The sequence below is a fragment of the Artemia franciscana genome, chromosome 16 (genome assembly GCF_032884065.1).
Source record: "Artemia franciscana chromosome 16, ASM3288406v1, whole genome shotgun sequence".
NCBI classification, from domain to species: domain Eukaryota; kingdom Metazoa; phylum Arthropoda; class Branchiopoda; order Anostraca; family Artemiidae; genus Artemia; species Artemia franciscana.
In genome coordinates, this window is record NC_088878.1 from 33,249,466 (window position 1) to 33,265,321 (window position 15,856).

Sequence of the window (15,856 nt, forward strand, 5' to 3'; positions counted from 1 at the left end):
TCAGAATAATATATATATATATATATATATATATATATATATATATATATATATATATATATATATATATATATATATATACTATCTCAGAAAGAATAAATTATTCATGCTCGTGTAGTTGTTTTTTATGTTTTTGTTTATTTGACCATATGTCTTTTAGAGTTTTGGTTACTTTTGACGATGGTTGCTCTTTACATGTCGTCAATGGCAACTTTGGTTAGTTTTCAAACTACTAATGGATTGCCTATTTCTTTTCAGTTAATAGTTCCAGTCATGATCGAAGTCAAGCCCCCGAAGATGTAGAGGAAGATCAATGGACATTATGGGGACATCTAGTGAGGGACTGGGAGGAAAACTTGAAGAAACGTCAATGCTATTTAAAGGTATTTATCTTTAGTGATTTTTCTTTTTTTTTCAAGATGAAAACACTGGTGTCAAGAAATCTAAATAACTGGAGATAATTTACCCATATGTTCAATTATGTAGATTAAAAATCTTTGTGTAACTCATTATTTCAACAATGCATAGGCTACCATGTCCAGCGTTGTCGAAGGGGAAGATTTGTATCGTCTTTGGTAAATTTTAGAGGTCCTGGTAGGCCACAGTGCGGTACATATGCAAACTTTTTAGTACATTTCAAATTTCCTAGAATATTTTGGTTTTGTTTATTCCTTTCTGACTCGAATATCTGTTCAAGTTTTAGTTTATTGAAAAAAAATTGTGTTGTGGCACATTTCAAACCTTCGATTGGAATTGTACAAATTAATATTTTGCGGTACAATTTTAGACGGAAAACTGGTACAGTTTATTTCAAAGCTTTGGCAACGCTGATCATGTCCAACTTTATTCTTTTAAAATACATCAAGTCTCTGATTTACATGAAGTGTTTGTCTAATTTGTTGCCTGGGGGCCATAATTATCCTGGGGGCCATAATTATCGTATAGTCCTTTGAGGTTTGCATTTTGATTTTACAATGATCTGATTAGTACGTAAAAGTTGTTTTATCTGATGCCACATGGGGCTGAGGGGATCATGAGGACCAGGTAGTAGGTTAATCTCCAGTCGGTTATTGATTCTAGAAAGCCATAGAAGGTAACTAGGGGAAAAAATCTTTACTTTATAGCCAGGCCGTTTAAAAGTAATTATTGTAGAAAAGGTTTAAAAAAAGATTTACAAAGGAAAATAAAGAGAAATATTTAAATACAAAAGGAGAAACATTAGGTACTTGTTAACTATCCAGAACACAATCATGAAGTTTGCTCTGTTTGTAAGAGAAACCGGTTTGAAGACCGGTCAAAAACCGGTCTGAGAATCTGACCGATCTGAGAAAAACCGGTCAAAAACCGGTTTGAAGTCTGCAATCGGTTATAATTAGCTTTGTCTCATTGAGAGAAACAACGATGCTAGTATATTTAATTAAATATTTAATGTATAGAGGTAGTTAGGTTAGGTCAGGCTAGGTATCTGATATAATGCGTTCTGGGTCGCCTGCTTTCCATAATTTCCTTCTGTATTTCCCCTTATTTTGTTACTAAAGTATTATATTTTTATGATATTTTGGTATTTTACAATAGGATTAACCTATCTTCACTTCTTGGGTGTGTCCTGTTTAATTGGCAATTACAAAAAATTTTGTCATGAGCCTAATATAAAACGAAAATAAATTAACCTAAGGCAAACTGAGAATAAAAAAATATCCAAGTCGATGAAATCTCATGGGAATTACCACAAATAAGAGTGGGTTTTCCTCCTACTCCAAACTGCTTGTGTAGCCAAAAATATAGGAATGTCTTTTGGTGCTGAATGATTCGAAAATATTCCCGCCATTCCCTTTGGTATGAGCTGATTGAAAATGCACCAAATCTCGTAACTCGTTTTGTTTTGTCCTGGTTCAAAAAAAAATTCTTCGCTCCGTTCACTTATTTGCCTTTTTTAGGCTGAATTACTGCCCAAAACCAAATTCCGTCATCAAAACGAGTTTTGGATGACAGAAAAACTATTTTGTTGAGACTTAACGTCCTTTGGTCGCCAGCGAGGCTTAGAAGCTCAGAAAGGGTGTCCACATCCAAGTTCGAAAATCTTAGCATGATTCTTGTTCGTCCACTTTTTTAATTAAACATACTCTGTGAAAAACGGCTAATTTGCATAGTTTAGAGCTGTTATCCCTAGGGTTATGGGATTCATGTCACATCCGGAGGCCTATTTATTGGAGCTTTCAACTATTTCAAAATAGCTATCTCAGAATTGCCCATGCAGCTGTGGGTTAACGCGGCACCCGGGAACACGTTAGCGGTCTGAGGGGTCACGGCTCAATTAGCACCTGTAACCCAATAAATTTAAATTCCCATTTTAACAAGGAACAACTAATCTATTGACTCTACTCAAATATATCTCAGGAGAATGCACCAATCGTATAACTTGGGCCCTTGTTCTTGAGGCTGTGGTCCCCCTAAAGGTGTATCTTTTCGACATTAGGTCAATCCGAGTCCTTAAAAATACTGATTCAACATCATGGGTTTACCGAGGTGCACGGGGGCACATAGTTATTTTCGGCTCTTGTAAAGAACACCACGACTTTCAATTTCCGATTGAAATAACCACATGCTTAACCTCTACGGCCGCTATTTCTGTACATGGGGGATAAAAAGCTATGAGACATGTCCTGGGAGACTATACAACAATGCATGGAGAAACATCGCCCTTTACTGAAGTTCATTTTGTTTATAATACGCAATTCCTCCCTAAATGGACTAGTTATGAGCAGCTCTAAAATTTGCTACTTCAGGCATTGTTGGTTCTTAATCATCCACTTCATTGAACCAGATAATGAGCTGAACATCAGTCATTGTAATATATAGCCGTAGGATGAAAATTGTGTATTGCTAAAGTGATGAATGCTACTAAATTCAAACATTATTCTGTACATCCTATAATCAAAAGTAGATTTAATGGTCGTATTATGTTATAGGCCAGTCGGGCACACGCCCAGAATTCTATTTCGAGGGGGTCGGGGGGGGGGGGGGGGGGAGCAGCATCATTTAACAAGATCTGAGTGGCGGGGTAAATTTATTTTTCAAAATCTAGGAGGGGAGATTGAATTTTTCCTTATTTTTATAATGAAAGTGCGGTACTAAAAAAATGGCATTTTCAATGAAAATACGCCCAAAAAAGGCATTTTCTCAAATCTAGGGAGGGACAAAAATAAGGGGACACGGGCTTCCCTGCTCCCTCCCAATTTGCGCCACTGGAATGGGTCATAACTAATAACACTGAACTACACGAAAAATTGGAAAGTTTACCGTGAAATATTGTCATAAACTGAAGATTTTTAGGGATATGGGGCTGGATCCCTCACGCATGCTTGCTTGAGGCTACTAGCTGAGGAACTCTGAAGTCCTTCTACAGAAATATGTAATCTAGTATCGGGGACTACATACTATATTATGCATCTATATTATACGGCTTTACTATTAGGATTTTTTTTACCCGTAAAATAAAGTTCAACTTTTACATTACTGAACTAGCCAGGGGGTGAGAAATCTTGTTTGAAAATTGAAGTCGTGTATTTAAAATATCAACTTTTGATGCCAGTTTGTTTTATACAATCCAGTACGACTATTTTTTTTAGTCCATTGGTTTGTGTTAAGGGGCAACAATTTAGCCAAAGCTGTCCAAGATAAGGACTAATACGTTTATATATAAGTATATAATGAGCAGTCCTGTAATATCCAAGATTAGTGTAATGGCAACAATATCGTAGGAAGTATAATAGCGCTGCCTAAGTAAAGAGCGACATTACTTAAACTTATTATTTATTTATCCCCCCTCCATAGAATCATAAACGTTGACTTTTTTGAAATTAATCTAATGTGTCTTCAAACAAAACAACTCTAAAATTAATTATTTGCTACAATTGTAAGTTATTGGTTTATTAATGTTAATTCTTTTTGAAATAATCCATTTGGCTCCGTGACCATTTGTTCTTTGGCGCGTTTAATGTTTGGCACACACCCTACTTATTATCTTACTTTATTGTTGATGTCATTTTGTAACCTTGATAGTATGTCTGATTATTCAAGATATTTTTGCTAACTTTTAAGGTGCGTTTTCTTTTTTTGTGGAAAGTAGAAATACTGTTTCCTTATAGCACATATTCAGGAATTTCGCTTCTGGTGGAGGGGGGGGGGTAGGGGTGTACAACCTTGGAAAACTATGAAAACGGTGGTTATTGGAAACACACCCAAAAAAATGAAGCTAGGTTAGTCCTAATGAAAAATAAAAAACATGATGATAAAATAATACTTTAGAAACAATAATGTAAACCTTACCTAACCCAACCTAACGTAACCTAACTCCACCTCGCCCTTAATGTGCAAATATATAGCCCAAATTATGCAAGTCCAATGCATTCTGTCTAAGTCCAGTGCATTGTATCATTCATCACTTGTTTCGTGGCTATGAAACCGATCTCCTGAGATGTAACCTAAGCGTAATTCTGAAATGTGTTTCCAATAACCGACACGTAACAAACGGTGAATTATTTCGAAAATTCAGTGAAAAATTGAAGAAGTCTTCTGATCTCTGTAAGGGGAGGAGCTAGTGCCCAAAAACCTCTATTTGCACGTGCCTTACTTGACACAGTGTGGTCTTTGTTATTTCTATGGGTTGCTTTGTTCTGATTTATATGATATACTGAATCATTTGTCAAATAGCTTTAATGGCTAAAAATGTTTGGGCTTAGCCACAAGCATGGGCGACCATAAGCTGCATTTAGGGGAGGGCTTACCTGGTCGAATCGGGACTTCCGATGCTGCATAATAGAAATATCAAAACAAAAATATCATCAAACAGTTCGTGGTAACGAACTGTAGTTAGGAGCGATCCGGCTCAATAGTAAACGAAACTCTAAAAAACGGAATTTTGATGCTAAAAGATACATCAAAAGAATCGAATTTTCACGCTGATTCTAAATATATAAGTTTCAATTAATTTAGTCTTTGTCATCAAAAGCTACGAGCCTGAGAAAATTTGCCTTATTTTGGAAAATAGAGGGAAACATCCCCTAAAAGTCATAGAACCCAAAAATTTCAAGCTCCTATCTAAAAAAAATGCGGAATTTCGTATTTTTTGCCAGAAGACAAGTCACGGATGTGTGTTTATTTGTTTGTTTTTGTTTTTTTTTCTTTTCCCCAGGGGTCATCGTATCGACCAAGTGGTCCTAGAATGTCGCAAGAGGGCTCATTCTTACGGAAATGAAAAGTTCTAGTGCCCTTTTTAAGTGATCAAAAAATTGGAGGGCCCCTAGACCCCCTCCCACGCTAATTTTTTTCCAAAAGTCAACGGATTAAAATTTTGAGGTAGCCATTTTGTTCCGCTTAGTCGAAAACCATAATAACTATGTCTTTGGGAATGACTTACTCCCCCACAATCCCTTGGGGAGGGGCTGCAAGTTACAAACTTTGACCAGTGTTTACATATAGTAATGGTTATTGGGAAGTGTACAGACGTTTTCAGAGGATTTTTTTTGGTTTGGGGGGTGGGGTTGATGGGAGGGGGCTATGTGGGAGGATCTTTCCTTAAAGGAATATGTTATGGGGGAAGGCAAATTCAATGAAAAGGGCGCAAGATTTTCTAGCATTACTATAGAAAACAATGAAAAAATAAACATGAAAACGTTTTTTCAATTGAAAGTAAGGAATAGCATTGAAATTTAAAACGAACAGAGATTATTGCGCATATGAGGGGTTTTAAAAATACTTTAGCATAAAGAGCGAGGTATTTAGGAGGAGATAAATACCTCGCTCTTTATGCTAAAGTATTTTTAGTAATTTCAACTATTTATTCTACGGCCTTTTTGATTCAGGGGTCATTCTTAAAGAATTGGGACAAAACTTACGATTTAGTGTAAAGAGCAAGGTATTAACGAGGGTACAAACCCCCTCGTACACATAATAAAAATATAAGAATACAAAAGTTTGTTACGTAAGTTAATTCTTAAGTTACGCATTTTTTTACTAATAAAAACGTTCGTTGAAAATTAAAAGTTCTAGTAGCCTTTTTAAGTAACTGAATAAATGGAGGGCAGCTAGGCCTTTTTCCCCACCCCTTATTTCTCAAAATCGTCTGATCAAAACTAAGAGAAAGCCATTTAGCCAAAAAAAATTAATATACAAGTTTCATTTCAATAATTTATGTGCGGAGAGCCAAAATCAAACATGCATTAATTCAAAAACCTTCAGAAATTAAATAAAAAACTAGTTTTTTAAACTGAAAGTAAGGAGCAACATTAAAACTTAAAACGAACAGAAATTACTCCGTATATGAAATGGGTTGTCCCCTCCGCAATCCCTCGCTCTTTACGCTAAAGTTTGACTCTTTGCCACAATTCTACTTTTTAAAATAATTAAACGCTTTTGCGTAAAGAGCGAGGCGTTGAGGAGGGGACAACCCATTTCATATACGGAGTAATTTCTGTTCGTTTTAAGTTTTAATGTCGCTCCTTACTTTCAGTTTAAAGAACTAGTTTTTTTATTTAATTGCGCTAAAGAGCGATGTGGGTACAATGTATTATTTATTTTTTTTCTATTTTGTTTTAGACCAGGGCACTTTTTATAGAAAGAAATGTTATAGAAACTTCAAAAAGAGCTCATTCGATTGAGAATTGAGAGGGCTAGTGCTCTTTTTAATAGTCAAAAGTGATTGGAGGGCAATCAGCCCCCTCCACGCTAATGATTTCCCCCAAATACATCTAATCTAAATTTTGAGATAGCCATTTTGTTCAGCGTTGTTCAAAGGTCTGGAAATGATGATTTTGAGATTGACTACCCCTCCCTACAACCCCCGCGGTAAGGGTTGTAAGGTACGCCCTGGGGGTATATAAGAATTTTATAGAAAGGGTGGTCGTAAAAACTTGGAGGGGGCTCATTGGACTGGTAATCAGAAGTTCGAGTGGCCTTTTTCACAGTCAAAAGTGATTGGAGGTCAACCAGCCCCCCCACTCTACATCAATCATTTCTCCAAACACATCCCTCTCCCATAGCCCTTAGGGTAAGGGTTGTAAGTTACGCCCTGGGGACATATAAGATTTTTATAGAGAGGATGGTCGTATAACTTTAGGAGAGGGCTCATTGGATTGGTAATCAGAAGTTATAGTGCTCTTTTTAAGAGTAAAGTGATCAGAGGGCAGATACCCCCCCCCCCCCACATAAACTCACACAATGTATTTTCCCAAAATGCATCTGATAGAAATTTTAAGATGGCCATTTGTTATCATAGAAACTTCGAAAAGGGCTCATTTTGTTGGAAATTGAAAGGGCTAATACCCTCTTTCATAGTCAACAGTGATTGAGGGGCAACCAGCCCCTCGCCATGCTCAACATTTCCCCAAACACTTCCAATAAAAATTTAAAGATAGTTGTTTTGTTTGACGTAGTTTAAAAGTCCGAAAATAATGTTTTTGAGGATTTGAGCCCCCCCCACAGCCCTCGGGGTAATGGTTGTACATTATGCCTCGAGGGCATATAAGGTTTTGCGGAAAGGGTGGTCGTGTAAACTTTGGATGGGGCTTACTGGCTTGGAAATCGGAAGTTTAAGTGTCCATTTTAAGAATCAAATTTATCGGAGGGCAGCTATACCTTTCCCCCACGTCATATTTTCCCCGAGTGTATCCGATAGAAATTTTTAGATAGTCATTTGCTCAAAAATAGTCCAAACATCACATAACAAGGCTTTTGGGATTGACACATCCCCCCAGAGTCTGATGGAAAGGGTTGTAAGTTATGCCCCGGGGGCATGTAAGGTTTTTATGGAAGGGGTGGTTTTGTAAACTTAGAGGAGGATCATTTGATTGGAAATGTATAGTTCTAGTTCCATTTTAAGAATCAAACGTGAGGGAGGGAAAATAGCCCTCCCCCTGACCTTCTCTATCCCCCAAACACATTCGATCGAAATTGCAAGATAGCCATTTCATAACCAAATAGTCCGAATAGTCCAAAGAGCATATAACAATGTCTTCAGTGATCAAATATATGGAATATTTAGGTGGTCATTGAACTAAATCAAAACAAACTACGGGCATGTGGACTTTCAAATAGGTGACAAATCAATATCTCAACAACAACTTATCAAACAGTTCGTGGTAATGAAGGTAGTAAGGAGCGACCCGGCTCAATAGTAACCGAAACTCTAAAAAACAGAATTTTGATACCAATCATTCCATGGGGGAATTTGTCATGGAAGAAGATAATTTCCATTAAGGGGGCGCAGAATTTTCTAGCATTATTAAAAAAAAACAATGAAAAAATAAATATAAAAGTTTTTTCAACTGAAAGTATGGAGCAGCATTAAAACTTAGAACGAACAGAAATTATTATGCATATGAAGGGCTCACCTCCTCTTAATACCTTGCTCTTAACGCTAAAGTATTTCTAGTAATTTCAACTGTTTATAATACGGACTTTGTGATTCAGGGGTCATTCTTAAGGAGTTGAAACACAATTTAAGCTCTTGTATAAAGAGCGAGGTATTGACGAGGGGGCGAGCCCCCTTATATACGTAATAAAAACTTACGAATATAGAAGTTTGTCACGTAAGTTAATTGGTAAGTTACGTATATTTTTTAGTAGTAAAAAATTAAAAGTTCTGGTTGCCTTTTTAAGTAACCAAAAAATCCCCGAAAATTTGGGGATAGTGGAAGCTATGTTATGACGCCCTTTTGTAAATAATGTCCTTATTTTTAGTGTTTCAAGTAAATAATCACTATTATCGTTTCATGGATCATTTAACTTTCGTAGGATATGGCAAGGAAAGGTATTCCTCATCATTTCCGTGGTGCTGTCTGGCCCCTTTTATGCCGAAGCCATGATTCCCCCGCCAAAAAACGCTACTCAGAATTAATAAGAGCAACTTCAGCATGTGAAAAGGTAAGATATTATTTATGTTTTTGATTTAGTTCCCAATGTTTCGGAATTAGTTCCCTCACTTTTACAAGCTTAACGTCGTAAACAGTTATTCAGAAATAGGCCTATAAAGATTACAACTGCAAAATAACCAGTCAAGTTAATCTAAGCTTCAATTCAAATATTCGGCCAAAAAGGTGTGGTAGAACCGCGTCTTTTATGTATTATCTCCTCACCCAGCATTTAAAATTCTTGCAATACAATGAATACTCCTTAGTCACAGCTAAGCAAATCACTGACGTTAACTTGAATAAGAAAACACTGTTAAATTGGAAATCACAGCATAATTTGAAATGCATTACGTTTGTTTACCAGATACTTATCTTCATTTTCGATTTAAGTTATTCTCTTATTTGGAAGATATACACGCCAGGCTCATTACCTGCCACAGGACCAGGCATTATTCCGTCTCACCTAGTATCTGAAATGTGGACGTGGGAATCAGTGTTGCCAACGGTTTGAAATAAATGTTACCAGTTTTCCGACTAAAATTGTACCCCAAGAAAGTAATTGGTAACACAGGAACAACAAGTGAAAAATTTGCCCTAACAATAAGAAAACTTTCAGTAAACTAAAACTTGTAACAGATATTCGAGCCAAAAAGGAGCAAGTAAAACCTAAATGTACCGGAAAATCTCATCGTACCAACAATCTTCAAATGTACTACATTGCGCCAGGACCTCTAAATTATACCAAAAATGGTACAATTTTACCGCATTGGCAACGCTGGTGGGAATTTGTATTCCATGTTTTATTTATAAAGGCGAAACTGACTACTATTACATAATTACGTACAATAATGCTTCGTTTCAATAAGGATCTACTTTGTTGATCTAAGAATATCAGTGAAAAATGGATATATCTTAGCATCGTGGGGTGTGCATTCTAAATTTTCATTCTCAAAGGTGGTGTTCTGAAGCTTAATCCGCTTTCATTGTTCTAATTAATTCAGAAAAACTTTTACTCTGTGGGTATAACCGGGGTGGGGGCGGGGTGGAAGGACGTCCTCTCATCTTGCTAAAAACAACCGGTATTGACAATTTAGGAGATCGTCATTAGGTTCTCCTTCTGTGCCATATGGGGGAGGTTCCTCTTGCAATAGAGCAAGTGAGTGCTCTCGTGATGCAGTAATCCTTTAGTTTAAAGATAATTGTGGAAAAGTGTTTAAAGGTTCTCCCTAAACTGTTCGTGGTCTGTCATCTGTATCAGTGTCATCCTTCCATCAAGCTTATGGAGATTGGGAGCTGTCTGGCAATATTTGTATGGGCAAAACGAAGCTGTTTGCAGGCTTCAGTTCCAATCATTTCAACGATGCCTTCGATTTTCCTAGTTGTACCTGAAGCTGTTACCATACGTTCAGTGTGCAGGTATCGTAGCTAATAGCTGTAGTGTCTCAAGTAATCAATCATTTAACCTCTGCGAGGAGAATGAGCAAGTTAAGATCAATCTTGGCTATGACGGTTTTTAACCTTTGCCATGCTGATGATTGGAAAATACATTGATGAACTAGATTTATTCTTTTCCACAGAAATTCATAAGTTCTACCAATAAAACTAAAAAATCAAGCTAAAAATAAATAGGTTTTGAGACCATAAAGGGTATGGATGACGTACGAAAAAAAGAATCTAGAACGAAGAAAAAATGAATAACGAAAAAAATAATGAAGAAGCCGAAAAGAAAAAAAATAAACGAGGGTATTTTTCAGCCAGTAAATAGCAAAAACAAATAAGATGTTTTTCCGCTAAGACCTCTGCTAAGCCGTCCTCAGTGATAAATAAAAGCCAACTAGATTTTCTAGTGCTATGGCTAAGTTCTCAGGTAGCCTACTTTTCTTTCTGGTCGGGCTGATGTTTCTTTCGTTGTGTATGCTAAAGACTTGTTTTTGATTAATAACTCCAAGAATGGTCTTTCCCAAATGTTTGCTCCTGTTTCTATTGCTTTTTCTGATGCTTGACTTTCTTTTTTTTAACTTATTCTAGACGCATGTGCATGTTACGTAACAGGGAATGTTTACTTTTGCTTGTTAAACAATAGGTTGTGTTTTTCTTCAAGATGCTGGTATCTGTTACATTATAATTTCTTTTATTCTTTACAAAACCTTCAGCGCCTTTGTCAAATTAAGATTTCTTTGAATTTTATGTAACAAGATTTGTCTACTTCAAGATGTAGGTGCTTGTTATGTAATAGGGTATTGTTTACTTTTGGTCAACCTGTAATAGGCATTGTTGAGGGACATAGGAAAAGCTTCAGTGGAAAAAGATAGAAAAAGATAGAGGGGTCCTCATCGTAAGGGCCAGGAAAAACCTTCCAGGGGCCCGCCAAATTATAATATCTTTAGATGTTACGTAATAGGATTTGGCTGGTACATAATAGTGTTTTTTGCAGCCAACTCTAACGGGGGACCCTAGCAGTTAATTGCACCGGGACCCCTAACAAGCAATTCCTGCGTGGGCCCTAGCAAGCGATTCCATCAGGGCCCCAGAATCCAATTCTAACAGGGCCCCAGAATCCAATTCCATTGGGGAGGGGCTATCAACCAGTTTCACCCGCAATATTTTTTTCAAAAGGTTTGAAGATTTCATGGGAAGTTTTGTGCTAGGGGAATGTTTACTGGTGTTAAGGATGACGCAATATAGCCTGAAATGCCACACTTGAGGGACCTGTAGAGGATCAATGCTTGTAATTTAGAAGACTGCACACGTGGGGTATTACGTAATGGCAATGCACACGTTGGTTAATACATAATACTTCGACATTTTCGTTTTCTTTCAATGAGTTTTTTTTCTGGGAACTTTTTTAATCTAGAAATTTTTGTCCACATTAGGATTCGAAGAGATTCCCTCTCAATGGAATTGAGCGCTAGACAGGTGGACTTTGAAAGCCTTTCTGATATTATTATCCGAGGAATATTTTCTACATGATAACCTCTTGCAAGCACGGGAGATTCCTTCTCCGCCTTTTAGAACGAGTAAATGGTTCGCATGTTTCCAACCCTTTCCATATGAGAGTGTACAAGCATCCCAATACTATTGATTTTTGCTCTATTAGATGCGCCTGCAAGTTACAGCGCTATTATTTTTCTAAAGTGACCTAAACGGGTAAGTTAGCTATTGAATCAGTGAGATGTTACAGAGTGTTGGCTTTAGTTATTTCATAGCGTAAATGATTACGTATTGAAGATTCGTCCTGGAACAAGAAATATAAAGAATGAAGGCTTTCTATTGTGCATGGGACTTTTATTAGTAAAAAAAAATTGCGAGAATTGCTAAAACCCAGAAAAAACAAATAAAACACAACAAACTGAAAAATAAATAAAAAAGATCATAAAGGATAAAATACAAACAAAAAGAACCATGAATTAAAGAAAAATGGAACCCTAGTAACCATTTTTAGGGGAGGGTTGATATTAGAGATAAATTTAAACCATATTAAGAGGTATTTATGAGAGGTCTTTATGAAAATGCCACGTTTCTATTGCTCTATTAGACGCACCTACAAGAAAAAAAGTTTGACTCTTTCTCTCAATTCTACTTTATTAAACAGCAAGAAAGTTTAGCGTAAAGAGCGGGGTGTTGAGAAGGGAACTGCCCCTTTCATACACGTAGTAATTTCTCTTCGTTTTAAGTTTTAATGTTGCTCCTTACTTTCAGTTAAAAAAATTAGTTTTTCTTATTTAATTTCTAAACGTTTTTGAATTAATGCATGTTTGATTTTGGCTCTCCACACATAAATTATTAAAATGAAATTTGCATATTAATCCATTTTTTGGCTAAATGGTTTTCTCCTAGTTTGGATCAGATGATTTTGAGAAAAAAGGTTTGGAGGAGGAGGCCTAGTTGCCCTCCAATTTTTCGGTTACTTAAAAAAGGTAACTAATTTTTAACGAAAGTATTTATTAGTAAAAAATATACGTAGCTTAAGAATTAACTTACGTAACAAACTTCTATATTTTTGTATTTTTATTATGTATATGCGGGGGTTTGTCCCCTCGTAAATACCTTGCTCGTTACACTAAAGCTTAAATTTTGTCCCAATTCTTTAAGAATGACCGCTGAGTCAGAAAGGCCGTAGACTAAATAGTTGAAATTATTAAAAATACTTTAGCGTAAAGAGCGAGGTATTTAGGAGGAGAAGAACCCCTCATATGCGTAATAATTTCTGTTCGTTTTAAGTTTTAGTGCTGCTCCTTACTTTCAGTTGAAAAAACTTTTTCATGTTTATTTTTTCATTGTTTTTTTTTTATAATAATGCTAGAAAATCCTGTACCTCCTTCATTGAATTTTGCTTCCCCATCACATTTTCCTCCAAGAAAAGATCTTCCCACACAGCCCCCTCCCCTCAATCCCCCTCCCTCAAACGCCTTTACACATCCCAATAACCATTACCGTATGTAAACACTGGTTAAAGTTTGTAAGTTGCAGCCCCTCCCCCGGGGACTGTGGGGGAGTAAGTCATCCCCAAAGACATAGTTGATACGGTTTTCGTCTATGCTGAACAAAATGGGTATCTCAAAATTTTGATTCGTTGACTTTGGGAAAAAATGAGCGTGGGAGGGGGCCTAGGTGCCCTCCAATTTTTTGTTCACTTAAAAAGGGCACTAGAACTTTTCATTTCCGTTAGAATGAGCCCCCTTGCGACATTCTAGGATCACTTGGTCGGTACGATGACCCCTGGGAAAAAAAACAAAACAAATAAACACGCACCCGTGATCCTTCTTCTGGCAAAAAATACGAAGTTTCACATTTTTGTAGATCCCCGCTCTTTACGCTAAAGTTTTTCACTGTTTAAAAAGTAGAGTTAAGAGAAAGAGTCAAACTTTAGCGTAAAGAGCGGGTCGTTGAGGAGGCCAAGCCCCTTTCATATACGGAGTAATTTCAGTTCCTTTTAAGTTTCAATGTCGCTCCTTAGTTTCAGTTAAAAAAAAAAATTGTTTTTTTTTCATTTAATAACAAACACAAGCCGAAGGCACACAATATCTTTGGTTTACTATGATATAGAAATCATAGTTATGAAGCTGCTTAAAGTAAAATTAAGTGCTTCGATTGGCTGGAAAATAACACAAACAAATTATTGCTTGTATCAGCCTCTATTTTACAAAGTTTGAACTTTAGCGTAAAAAGCGAGATATTGACGAAGGGGTTAACTACATCATATACGTAATATGACGGGTTCTCCCCTCGTCAGTACCTCGCTCTTTAGGCTAAAGTTTGAATTTTATTCCGATTTTGTAAGAATGACCCCTGAATCACAAAGGCCGTCTAGTTAGAATAAATAGCTTTTTTGAAATAATTAGCAGCTTTGAACAGAAATTTTGAAACTAAAAGTAGTTTAGTGTTAACAGCGAGGTATTGACGAGAGGATGAACCCCCAAGTATACGTAATAATTTATGTTTTAAGTTTTGATGTTGTTCCTTACTTTCGCGTAAAAGCATGTTTTTTATTTAATTTCCGATCGTTTTTAAATAATGCTTGGATATAATTCTTCATAGAATTATATTCCTTCACGAAAAATTTCCCCATGGTAAGATTCTCCCACGTAACCGAATGCCACCGACCTCTCCCACCTGAGAAAATCCCCCTAAAACGTCTGTATATTTACCAATAACCAATACTATATGTAAACAATTGGCAAAGTTCATAACTTGCAGCCGTTCGCCCGAGGTCTGTGGGGGATTAAGTCGTCCTCAAAGGCATAGCTATTAGATATCTCGATTATGCTGAACAAATGGCTATCTCAGAATCTTGATCTGGTGACTTGGGAAAAGAGTGAGCGTGGGAGTCGCCTAGTTGTTCTCCAATTTTTTCAGTCACTTGAAAAGGGCACTAGAACTATTAATTTCCGTTCGAATAAGCCCTTTAGCAAAATTCTAGGACCAGTGGGTTAATACGATCACCCCTTGGAAAAAAAACAAAAACAAATAAACACGCTTCCGGGATCTTTCTTCTGGCAAAAAATACAAAATTCTACATTTGTGCAGATAGGAGCTTGAAACTTTCAGTAGGGTTCTCTGATATGCTGAATCTGATGGTGGGATTTTTATTAAGATTCTATTACTTTTGAGGAGTATTTCCCCCTTGTTTTGAAAATAAGGCAAATTTTCTCAGACTCGTAACTTTTTATGGGTAGGGTAGGACTAAACTTGATGAACATCAAGTTTAGTTAAATCAATTAAATACCCTTACTTACTGTTCGTTACCACAATATATATATATATATGTATATATATATATATATATATATATATATATATATATATATATATATATATATATATATATATATGTATATATATATGTATATATATATGTATATTAGATATCTCGATATCTAATATATTAGATATATATATATATTAGATATATATATATATATATATATATGTATATATATATAATATATATATATATATATATATATATAATATATATATATATATATAATATATATATATATATATATATATATATATATATATATATATATATATATATATATATATATATATATATATATATATATATATATATATATATATATATATATATATATATATATATATATATAATATATATATATATATATATATATATATATATATATATATATATATATATATATATATATATATATATATATATATATATATATATATATATATATATATATATATATATATATATATATATATATATATATATATATATATATATATATATATATATATATATATAATATATATATATTATATATATATATATAATATATATATATATATATATATATATATATATATATATATTATATATATTATATATATATAGTATATATATATATATTATATATATATAGTATAATATATATATATATATATATATATATATATATATATATATATAT

General features: G+C 35.0%; 1 protein-coding gene across 1 annotated transcript in view; it reads left to right on the forward strand.

Annotated features, from left to right (window-relative positions):
- Window positions 1-258: 258 nt before the first annotated feature.
- Window positions 259-15,856, forward strand: part of LOC136037360 (ecotropic viral integration site 5 ortholog-like) — a gene marked incomplete at its 5' end in the record, with an annotated part of 120,726 nt that continues 105,128 nt past the window's right edge. Inside the window, 2 exon segments of the mRNA XM_065720065.1 lie at window positions 259-383; window positions 8,794-8,922. Of these exon segments, the coding sequence (XP_065576137.1) occupies window positions 259-383; window positions 8,794-8,922 (254 nt within the window).